The sequence below is a fragment of the Eptesicus fuscus genome, chromosome 7 (genome assembly GCF_027574615.1).
Source record: "Eptesicus fuscus isolate TK198812 chromosome 7, DD_ASM_mEF_20220401, whole genome shotgun sequence".
Taxonomy (NCBI): domain Eukaryota; kingdom Metazoa; phylum Chordata; class Mammalia; order Chiroptera; family Vespertilionidae; genus Eptesicus; species Eptesicus fuscus.
This window is the reverse complement of record NC_072479.1, coordinates 55,103,989-55,115,347: the sequence shown is the minus strand read 5'-3', so window position 1 is coordinate 55,115,347 and position 11,359 is coordinate 55,103,989. Positions and strand designations below refer to the sequence as shown.

Sequence of the window (11,359 nt, the reverse complement as noted above, 5' to 3'; positions counted from 1 at the left end):
CATTCTCAAAAAATGTCTCAATGATTTTGTCCTGGGACTCAATATAATAAATCTAAAATTTGGTTACATTTTGGAATAGACCCAACACTAATGACAAACATTATGCTTTTTTTCTAAAGATATTGTATTATCATGTTCATTTGATTTCCAAAGAATCAGCATGATATTTTCACCTCAGTATAAGATTTAGTTTGGGGAGAAGAGATCTTCAAATCTGGAATTAGTTTAGAAGTAATAGTAAAAAGGAAGGGATATTTCTGAGAGTAATTCTCAAGGATTAAATGAAAAATATGGATGAAATTTTGTATAGGGAATGGAGAAAATTTAAATACCACCATACAGGCCTTCACGAGAAAACAGTCTCTCTTCTCAACTCTGAAAAGCTTACTAGTAACTGTTAAAAATAAATAACTAGTGCCTTTGCTATTATCACCACCACAATGATTACAAATCACATATTTGGATCATGTTGAACCCTAAGAATATACACACTGATCTCACTGTCTTAGTCTTCTATAAATCTTTTAGTGCAATATTCTAGGCATTTTGGAAAGTTTGCTATCACGTGCAGCCTCCTTTGCACATAGTATAAACATATGAATTTGCCCATAATAATAAGCCCTGAGTGTGAAGTTTCTTTTAGAATTTGATACTAAAAAAACTTTGCTTTTTTTTGAAGTGTTTTTTACTAGTACTTCTTCTCCAACAATTCTAAAAATCGTAAATGATATAAGAAATGCTTTTCTACTCAACTCTGATTTGCCATACCTTAAAAGAGGGTACTTGAAGCTAAATTATAGAAAATATTCTAGCTAGCCATATAAAGTTTGTACTTTCACTGTTTTTGTGAGATCTTGTCATTTTAATTTTGCTGAATATAACTATGATACAGTTGCTTAGTGGTTAAGAGTGTTGTTTCTGAAGGTAGAATCCCTGGATTAGCATTTGAGCTCTGCCCCTTGATATTAAATTTCTCTGCACCTCAGTTTTATCATCTTCACAATGATAAAATTAGTATGTAATAGTTTAAGACAAGTAGATAAAATTGTCTTGGGGATTAAAATATGCAGTTTATATAAAAGTGCTTAGAAAAATGCTTGACACAAATTGTTTTCAAGTAAATTTGATACATTATTTTGTCACTACTGTTGTTATAAGTTACTTGAAAATCTTTTTAGAAAAAGAAAATACAAATAAATTTAATAAGTTAAAAAAAAATGACCATCAGAGATGCACTCCAAATAGTGGTAAGTGCTATATTGAATCTTTCTGAGCAATGCATTCCTTCTTAATGTAGCAGAAAATGCAGCTGGGGATATAAAATAATATGCATGAAATAACCGAGATATAACTAGGTGCTATCCTACCTAATAATAGACAAATATGCAAATTGACCATACCTTCACTATGCCTGGCGATTGGCCAGGAGGCGCGGGGGGGCGGGACTCGGGGTGGCCAGGGTGGCCGATTGGGTCGGCGGGACGCTGAGCTCACGTCGCCAGCGGCGGCTCGAGCTCAGCGTCTGCACCATGGCTGTGCTGCGGCACAGAAGGGGCCTCTGGGGCAGCGAGCTCATGTCCCACAGCGGACCATCAAAAGCGGGGGAGCTGGGTGCCTGTCCGCTCAGGCACCAGGCCTTTCAGAAGCCTTCGCCACGCCGGAGGCTTCTGAAAGGCCTGGTGCACCTGCGGACAGACACCCAGCTCCCCCGTGATCGAAAGCGAAAGCGTGTAGGGGACCCTACATGTGCATGATTCAATCATGCAATGGGCCTCTAGTAATATATGGGGATGATTATTAAAAAGAATATGAAGAAGTGGTACCAAAGTTGATTACTATAGCAAGGCAATGATACTAAGGGAATCTTAGATGTTGGTAGTATTTAAAACTAGACTCAAGGAGAGAGATTTTGGGATCATTTGAACAGGGTGCTAAGTCCAGACTGAGCAAGATAAATGGATGCAAAATGAATCATCCCATCTGATTTCATAAATTTACAATTTGGAGAGTAATAGAAAGCTCATTTTGCTAAATAGGACATTGGAACGAACAAAATCTCTTACAAAAGGAGGGACATGATGCCGAAACTGGTTTGGCTCAGTGGATAGAGCGTTGGCCTGCGGACTGCTTGATGCCAGGTTCAATTCCGGTCAAGGGGCATGTACCTTGGTTGCAGGCACATCCCCAGTGGGGGGTGTGCAGGAGGCAGCTGATTGATGTTTCTCTCTCATCGATGTTTCTAACTCTCTGTCCCTCTCCCTTCCTCTCTGTAAAAAACCAATAAAACATATATATATATATTTTTTTTTTTAAAAAAGGAGGGGCATGATTCAAATAGTGTTTTACAAAGACAAATATGGAAGCTTAAAAATATATGAATGCTGAGGAGAACAAGATAACCATATAGGACTTTTTAAAAATACATTTTTATTGATTTATTTACAGAGAGGAAGGGAGAGGGATAGAGAGTTGCTAGTAGAAACATCGATGAGAGAGAAACACCTATCAGTTGCTCCCTGCACGCCCCCTACTGGGGATCATGTCCACAACCAAGGTACATGGCCTTGACCGAAATTGAACCTGGGACCCTTCAGTCCTCGGGCTATGCTCTATCCACTGAGCCAAACCGGTTAGGGCCATACAAGACTTTTCAAAATCACATTTATGTTGAGGTGAGGAGGTTCCAAATTTGGATTACCATTGTAGCAGTGAAATAAAGAAAAAAGGAGTAAATCTGAGGATTATTTGAACTACCAGATTAAAAATATTTTCTTAGGTAATAAAAATGCAGTGTCATTACTTATAGAAATTTGATAACCGGGATAGGAGCTCATTAAAAGTTGTCACCATAAGCCAATGCAGATTGTGTGTGTATGTGTGTTGGATGAGAGGGAAGCAGAGAACAGGGGGGCTAGATGTATGTGCTTAATAGTTGGGAGAATAAGCACATAAGAGTAACATAGGATCATCTTTTGTACAAGGTTATTTTTCTCATCACTAGGATTTCAATCAAGATGATTTATTGGTTTTACTTTATGCAATTTAAATTTTTTTCATGATTTTCTCAATGCTCATCCTGTCACTATAATGCCTTATATTGATGAAAACCCATTACTTTGAAGGAAACAATTATTTTTCATGCTTCATCCTCTCTTTTATATTCATTTCTATGCCATTATGTCAGGATTGAAAGAGGGATTGGCATGAGTTTGTTTAATAAGCTAATAGGACATCCAAATGGGCAATTGGGTTTTAAATTCTGTGTGCAAAAATTTATATTTTAAGTTATGGTGGTAAATGAACATATGGAGGGAAGAGTTTAGAGGTATTTATGAGAGTATCCTATATGATAAAAGCCTAATATGCAAATTGACCTAACAGTAGAATGACCAGTTGCTATGACAGGCACTGACCACCAGGGGGTAGATGCTCAATGCAGGAGCTTTCCCCAGCCCATAGGCCCCAGGCCAGCCAAGGCAGGTGCCAGTGGGGCCCCCCCCCCCCCCCCCCGATTGCCCTGCTGGTCGCTGCACGGATAGGCCCTGATTGCCGGCCAGGCCTAGGGACCCTACCTGTGCACAAATTTTGAGCACTGGGCCTCTAGTTAATAAGTAATTTCAGTACACAAGTGAAAATAAAGGGTCAATAAAGAAGACATGAGTAATGGTAGGGAGTCATAAAACTCCAAGGTCTATTCAGGCAATGGGAGCAGTATGCTGAGTCTGAGTGAAAGTTGAAGGAGAAGAAAAAGTAGGACTTGAAGGTAGATCGAAGTTACAAAGAAGCACACTTTAGCTTAACATGAGAAACTTTCTAATAGGGTGTTTTGTACAAAATAACTTTGTGATTGTCCCAAGAGTATTCCACAAGTGAAGAAGTCATGGCCCTAAAGTTTGGCCCTTGTTATGAATTCTGATTGGCTTATTTTTCAGTCCTTTCTCAGAGGGACTTCTTCCTCCAAAATACTGAAAAACTTTATGCTGCAATCCTCTGTCATAGTTACTGCTACTACCATGCAATCTGGCTGTTACTATTTTTGTATGCCACCAGGGACCAGGGAGCTGTGTTGTTTGTCTTACTAGTAAGTTTCCACTTTGCTCCCATTCATTTTATGTCCTGTGAAACATGTCAGCATGGAGGCAAGAGACTTGCATGCAGTTTGATTTCATAGATTCATTGGCATTTATTTCAATTTTGGAAGAGAAATACCCATAACTTTCTAAGATAAATGAAGAGATTCTAGTCTATCATCTCACTCTGTGTTCAGGAAGACAGATACATCAGGTTTTCAAACAAAATTATATTAAAGAAAGAGTGAACTTTAATCATAGGTAATGCACCTGCCAGCAATGCCCATAAGAAGAGCATGGTCATGCCTTGCTTAAAAATTTGAAAATTGAGATGTTTAATTTTGACATTGTCATTGATCATTTTTATTTTTCAAATACATATTCTTTCCCAGACTGAGATAAAAAGAATTTGGATCTCTGCAGTTTCACATTTACAGAAAATATAAATTCAGGTAAGAATAATTATAAAATAGACACATAAGACAGCCAAGAACATTTTCTATATGTTTAAAATATATTTTTCTTGAGTTTCAAAATGTGCTATCTTAAACTAAAGATGAGAATAAACCTTAATAATCTACAGTCCATTGTTTAAAGGAAGATCAAGGCTAAATTACAGGCTTGTAATATGATAATGTTTAAAATATAGTCCTAATAATGTGAATTCTATTACCTTGTTTTATCTTCCTTGTTCTATTGCTCAGAAGATCTCAGAATCATAAAAATCTTCCGATCTCTATTTTGATTATTTTATACCTAATATTGACTCTTTATAATTCTTTTGTGAATGAAGGTTAACCTTTTCATAGTTCATATTTTATAATTTTTGTATGAAAGCAATATAAACAACATTACTCTACTATATTCTATTACTCTAGATTAGGTTATCCTTGAAATATTAATGCTACCTTCATTGAAACAACATAAAAAAGTAATATTTGATTTAGTTTAAGAACTTAAATCTCTTCCCCTTCTCTATCTCCTTTTCTTTCTTCTTTCTCTTCTCTTCCTCCTCCTCCTTTTCAAATAAGAATAAAGGATAAGGTCTATTAATCCTGTGACTCTTTGAAGAAAGAAGGGTTATGTGTGAAATGATTTTAGTATGCCTTAAGAGTGCTTCCTAGTCTTTTTTAACAGTTCTCTTTACCAAATTCCATCCAACACATGATGCTTGAAACTGCTCTAAAAAACTTTATTCTGTCAGTTCCAGAATACAATAAAATCATCTTCATGTATGTTAACCTATATGCTTAATTAATTTCCCCAGCCCTAATAAAATAAAATTAATATACAATTATTTAAATAGATTTAAAATATATGGTAGAGGATGAAGACAGAATAATATTATTTTGTTTAATCATTTATCCCCTTGATTCAAATTTACATGAATTAATTTTATGTCATTTTTTGAGGAAGTTATTGGGAGAAGCAACACATGATAGGTGCAAATAAGGTCATGAAGACTTTAGAATCTAAAAGATTTTTGTAGACTATAGAAAAACAAAAATAAAATTAAAGTAAACCTCTTAAAATTGAGGGAGGTTGAAGAGTCAAAGAGAAACTCTGCATACTTTCTAATTTTGATTATTACTATATTATTCATTTTAATTTTGGTAAGGACATTGTGGATCACTTGCTGGTTTTTATTGTCCAAACCACTCCTTGGAAGGATAAATGCCACTTAGTTTAAATGTAACAAAAGAAGAAAAGACGTGTAAGATTATCCTTAATTGCTAAACAACTTAATTGATAATAAGTTTGTTATTTCACAGAAAAATCTGAAAATCTTGCAGATTAATTAAAGGTGTTTTGGTTGCTCAACAGGTCACCCAGATCCAAACAGGTTAATTCGGATGCTTCTAGGAAATCAATACTCTTAAAACTACTGAGCTCTAACTATCACGTTAAGAGTTCAGTAAATCTAATATATTCTTTTACATAGTCAACATTTTTTATCAGTTCCTTACTTTGAAGCTTCTAATTTTTTCTCATGTTTAGATAAGTTTAAAATGACATGAATTTTTTGACAGGATCAAAAAACCCTACAAGATAAAATAATATAAATATAACCATGGATGGTGTGGTTCAGTTGGTTAGAGCGTTATCCTGTACACCAAAAGGTGGCTGATTCAGTTCTTGTTCAGGGTGCATATCCAGGTTTCAGGTTAGATCAGGTTGGGGTGTGGGTGGGAGGCAATCAATTGATGTTTCTCTCTCTCTCTCTCTCCCCTTCCCTTTCTCTCTCTAAGATAAAAAAAAAATATATATATATATATATATATATATATATATATATATGTATCTATATATATATGTATATATATATATATATATATATATATATATATATATATATATATGTATCTATATATATACTAGAGGTCTGGTGCACAAAATTCATACATGGGTAGGGTCCCTAGGCCTGGCTGGCGATCAGGGCCGATCTGTGGGGTGACTGATGGGGTGATTGGGGCTCCTGCTCGCACCCGCCTTGGCCTGGTGCCGCCCGCTCTCTGGCCCCGCCCCCTGCTGGCATCCACCTTGGCTGGCCTGGTGCTGCCGGCTCGCCAGCCCACCCCCTGCTGCCACCACCAGTCAGGGCCTGTGGGCTGGGACAGCTCTTGTGTTGAGTGTCTGCCCCCTGGTGGTCAGTGTGAGTCATAGCAACCGGTTGTTCCATCGTTCGGTTGATTTGCATATTAGGGTTTTATATAGATACATGTTTTATATATAAAGATATCACTCATAGTTTGCACTTAAATAAAAATAGACTAGTTCCAGAAATTGAATAAATTGATTTCATTTTCAAAAAAGTATCTAAATAAGACAATTTTTCTTTAGTAAATTACTTGCAATTATAAGAGCTCTTTTTAGTAGAAACTTCATATTATCTTAAAATGTATTTTTACTTCCCTTTCCTTCATTTATTTTATTATGACAGAAAAATAAATAATAAATGATAAATTAAAGGCAGTGCCTTTTTCTTAGTATAAGTTTATCAAACTATAATATTTTGAAATCATAAATGCCATCTCACAAACCATCTCATATGACAAGATAGAGAGATATAAAGCAATATCAGACTATGTTGTGTTGAAATCAACACTAGACTTAAATACAAAATGTTTCACCTTGAGTCCAAATTTCTTTTTAACTAGTTGTGCTGCCTTATGCAAGTCAAAGCATGTCTCATTTACTTTGTTCATGTGTAGAAACTTAATGGAGATAATGGATATAAAAGTATTATCCTATATAATAAAAGGCTAATATGCAAATAGATCAAATGGTGGAACAACTGAACAACTGCACAGACGGTTGCTATGACATGCGCTGACCACAAAGGGGCACGCGCAGCACATGGTGGGCATTGGCAGCAGGTAGCAGAGTGAGGGACATGGCGGGCATCTGCCACAGCAGGATGGTGGAGCAGGTGAGCCGGGGTACCAGACCAAGGTGGGGCACCATTTACTGTCATTGGGGCGAGTCTCTGGTGGTTACTGAAAATTCTTTGCTCCTGCGTGCCATGGTCCTGCCCGTCACTCGCACCCGCTGCCAGTGCCCAGCGCCAGCCCCGATCGCTCAGCACCATCAGCAGGTGTGAGTGGCAGCTGCCGGCCCTGATCGTCCCTCAGGGCTTCTCCACCTCCCCCTGCTCCTGAGGGGCAATTGGGGCAGCAGCCTCCACTCACACCCACTGCTGGCACCAGCCCCGCTCACACCCACTGCTGGCGCTGGCCCCAATCGCTCGATGCTGTCAGTGGGTATGAGCGGGGCCGGTGCCATCTGTGCCTGGGAGTGGTGGCAGTGGGAGTGGGGCTGCTGGCAGACAGGGCACCAGGGGGCCACGGTGGGAGGGGCCGTGCGGGGGCACGAAGGATGGGCGGAGACCCACCCCTGTGCCTACCACAGCCCCGTGGGCCACAGTTCCTTTCAAGGTTCACAAATTCATGCACAGGGCCCCTAGTGTAAACTATAAAGTATTTTTTAACATGAAGCATTGTGATCATAGAGCAAGAGTGGAAACTTTATTTGTTGACTTTCTATTATATCTTTGAGCAGAAATTTGCCATGGGTGACAAGAGAGGAGACAACTACTCAGAAGTGACTGACTTCCTTCTTGTAGGCATCAGGGTCCAACCAGAGTTCCACAGTCTTCTCTTCCTACTATTCCTGATTGTTTATGGGATGGTCCTTCTGGGAAACCTTAGCATGATTGGTATCATTGTGACGGATCCCCGGCTGAACACACCCATGTATTTCTTCCTAGGCAATCTCTCTGTCATCGATCTCTCCTACTGCACTGTCATTGTACCCAAAGCCATGATCAACATCCTATCTCAGAAAAAGACCATATCTTTTGCAGGTTGTGTGGCTCAGATGTTTCTTTATGCACTTTTCATGGTAACAGAGGCCTTTGTCCTGGCAGCCATGGCCTATGACCGTTTCATTGCCATCTGCAATCCACTTCTCTATACTGTCCGCATGTCAAGAAGCCTCTGTATACAGTTGCTGGCTGGTTCCTATCTCTGTGGCTGGGTCAGTGCCATCCTTCAAATTAGTGTGACATTCTCAATGTCTTTCTGTGCCTCCCGAGTCATTGATCACTTCTACTGTGATTCAAACCCAATTGAGAAGATCTCCTGTTCTAATATCTTTATGAATAAGATGGTGTCCCTTAGTTTAGCTGTCATCATTATTTTGCCCACAATAGTTGTTATTGTAGTCTCTTACATGTATATCGTAAGCGCTGTCTTGAAGATCCGCTCCAGCGAAGGGAGGAAGAAAGCCTTCTCAACTTGCAGCTCTCACCTGGGGGTTGTAAGTTTGCTCTACGGGACTGTCTCCTTTGTGTATCTCACACCTCCAAACAATCCCGAACTTCGTAAAGTTGCTTCAGTGTGTTATATTTTGTTCACACCTATGCTGAACCCCTTAATCTACTCTCTAAGGAATAAGGATGTTAAAAATGCCGTGAAAAAAGTCCTATGGAAGAAAAACGTTTTACTCTAAATCTCTTTCTGCTCATTTGATTGTTTCTTGCATCCTTTGACTTTTTCTTCCAGATCTTTTAGATTTAGGCATTTAAAGCTCAGGTTTATTTTTTTTTAAATTTTAAATGTTTTATTAAATGATATTAGTAATATCCTATAAAAAATGCTCCAGATGCCTTATCGAGTTTTCCTCAAGGCAATGTTAGATCTGTAAGTTCCAGATACCCATAAAAATCTGCTGCATTTTCCAAAGAGTTATATATTTCTCATTAATAATATAATATGTAAATGGGGAAGTATGGAATTTTGGTGTTTCTCTTTTCTGTATGCATAAGTAAAATTTAGATTGAGAAAATACTATGTATAATTATCAACTTGGAAACTGTGTGACCCAACTGGTTTATATGCAAATGACACTCAATATAAATGCTAATGTTGTGTTTTGTTTTTGATGTCATGCCAAAGATGTGAAAGCATGTGTATATCATGAAGAGAAAATGGAAAGGTAAAATGACCAGTGGTCTTTTTTTTTAAATCCTCACCTGAGGATATGTTTACCAATTTGAGAAAGAGAGAGAGAGAAAAACATTGATGTGAGAGAAACATCGATTGATTGTCTCTTGTAGATGTTCTGACAGGGATTGAACCCACAACCTAGGTATGTGCTGTGACCAGGGATCAAACCCGGTTTTGGTGTACAGGATGATGCTCTAATCAACTGAGCCACCTAGCAATTGAAGGAATGAAAGAAGAAGAAATGGGGAAATAGCATTGATTTGACTTAATTTATGACATTTTGTTTGGTATTCTTTTAATGCAATGGTCGTCTCTTCTTTGCTCTCATACAATGAAAACATATTATGATGTTTATGATGTTTTACAGCTCAAGTCCTCTATTTTTTGAGAAATACAAAATTTTGGTAGTGACTGCAATTTGAACGGACTATATTGAAATGAAGTCAGCTTGAAAACCTCAGTTAACAATATCACAAGGCAGTACAATAACCTTTGTGGTTGGTTGGATTATATGTAAATGTATGTTTTTGTGTGCAGGCATATGTGTGTCTATGTGTGCGTATATCAGGATTAGTTTGGAATGGGGTATTTTAAAAATGTGATTATTTCTAAATATCAGACATCAGTTGAGGGGGGAAGGGTGGTTAAGGAAACATCCCACAGATTTGACATGTATCAAAGGAAGCCAAGTTCTAGACAAAGTCATGTCAGTTACCATTTTTACAATTGACAGAAGTAATGCTTCAGCTAAACAATTACAATGTCTATGTCTAGACAATATTAGACATTAGACAAAAACTAAACCTAATAAATAAAATAAAACTACCAGTTTTGTTTATATACTTGGCATTGTGAAAACCTAAATTATGGATCCTGGATTAGGTCTTCTTTTTCTTTTTGTTTAGATACCAAAGCCTCCTTTGATGAGTGCACAATGATGTGCATCCTGGTGAGTTAATGTTTATTAGGGTAAGAGATCTGAGAAATAACTATTCTTAAGAGAGAGAAGCTAAGTGACTTACTATTTCTCCCTTTCTCCCTAACCATGTGTGAATCTACCATTTTTCTTGGTGCTCAGATACTACCATTTTTCTTGACATTAAAAAAAAAAATGTCATTTGGGAGCAAAATAGGAATCCAAATCAGCTTGTAAATGGAACTTTGTCATTGATTATTATAAGTCTAAAAAATACCCTTTTTATGTTTAGGTTTTACTTATTTATTTATTTAGAATGCCACTCTTTGATATGTCTAACAAGTGTGGGTTAGTAAGGACTATTGGAAAAAGGCAATAAGCTATTGAATGTAAATACAGTCTAGATTCATTTGCTTTAGTTTTTAGTTTAGTGGATTATATTTTCTGTTTTATAGCAATAACAGATTACAGTATTCCAGTGTATAACCTCTAAGTGGCATTGCTTAAAACACTCCAAATGTTGGAAGGAATCCAGGAAAGTTGAAAACCAAGGCAGAATGCTTTCAAATGTGTTAAATTAAGCTCGCTCTTATTTTACTTTAATTGCCATAAATATTTTCCTTGGTAATTTTTTTTCTGGGTTCACAGGAATTATGAAAAGTAGTGCCTGCTTTATATCTTTCTTGTTATTTGTGCCACTAAGATTCCATCAGAACAATCCAATGTCTTAACAACCTTTTGTTAACTTTCATTGACAAACTGTTTTCTTTTTCAATGATGTATAGATTGTTTATGAAACACTGTCACCTCTAAGAAAGTTTGAGGACTGAAAGCCAAGATGGCAGCCAACGGGATGGCAGGCTGCA

General features: G+C 37.4%; 1 protein-coding gene across 1 annotated transcript; it reads left to right on the top strand.

Moving 5' to 3' along the window:
• Positions 1-8,138: 8,138 nt before the first annotated feature.
• Positions 8,139-9,080, top strand: LOC103285561 (olfactory receptor 9K2). Its single transcript, XM_008140937.2, has one exon. The coding sequence runs from the start codon at positions 8,139-8,141 to the stop codon at positions 9,078-9,080; it is 942 nt and encodes a 313-aa protein (XP_008139159.2).
• The last annotated feature ends 2,279 nt before the right edge of the window (positions 9,081-11,359 follow it).

Bases quoted from the DNA above. Each gene is read 5' to 3' on its own strand.
- LOC103285561 (XM_008140937.2), top strand. From the start codon at position 8,139: ATGGGTGACAAGAGAGGAGACAACTACTCAGAAGTGACTGACTTCCTT.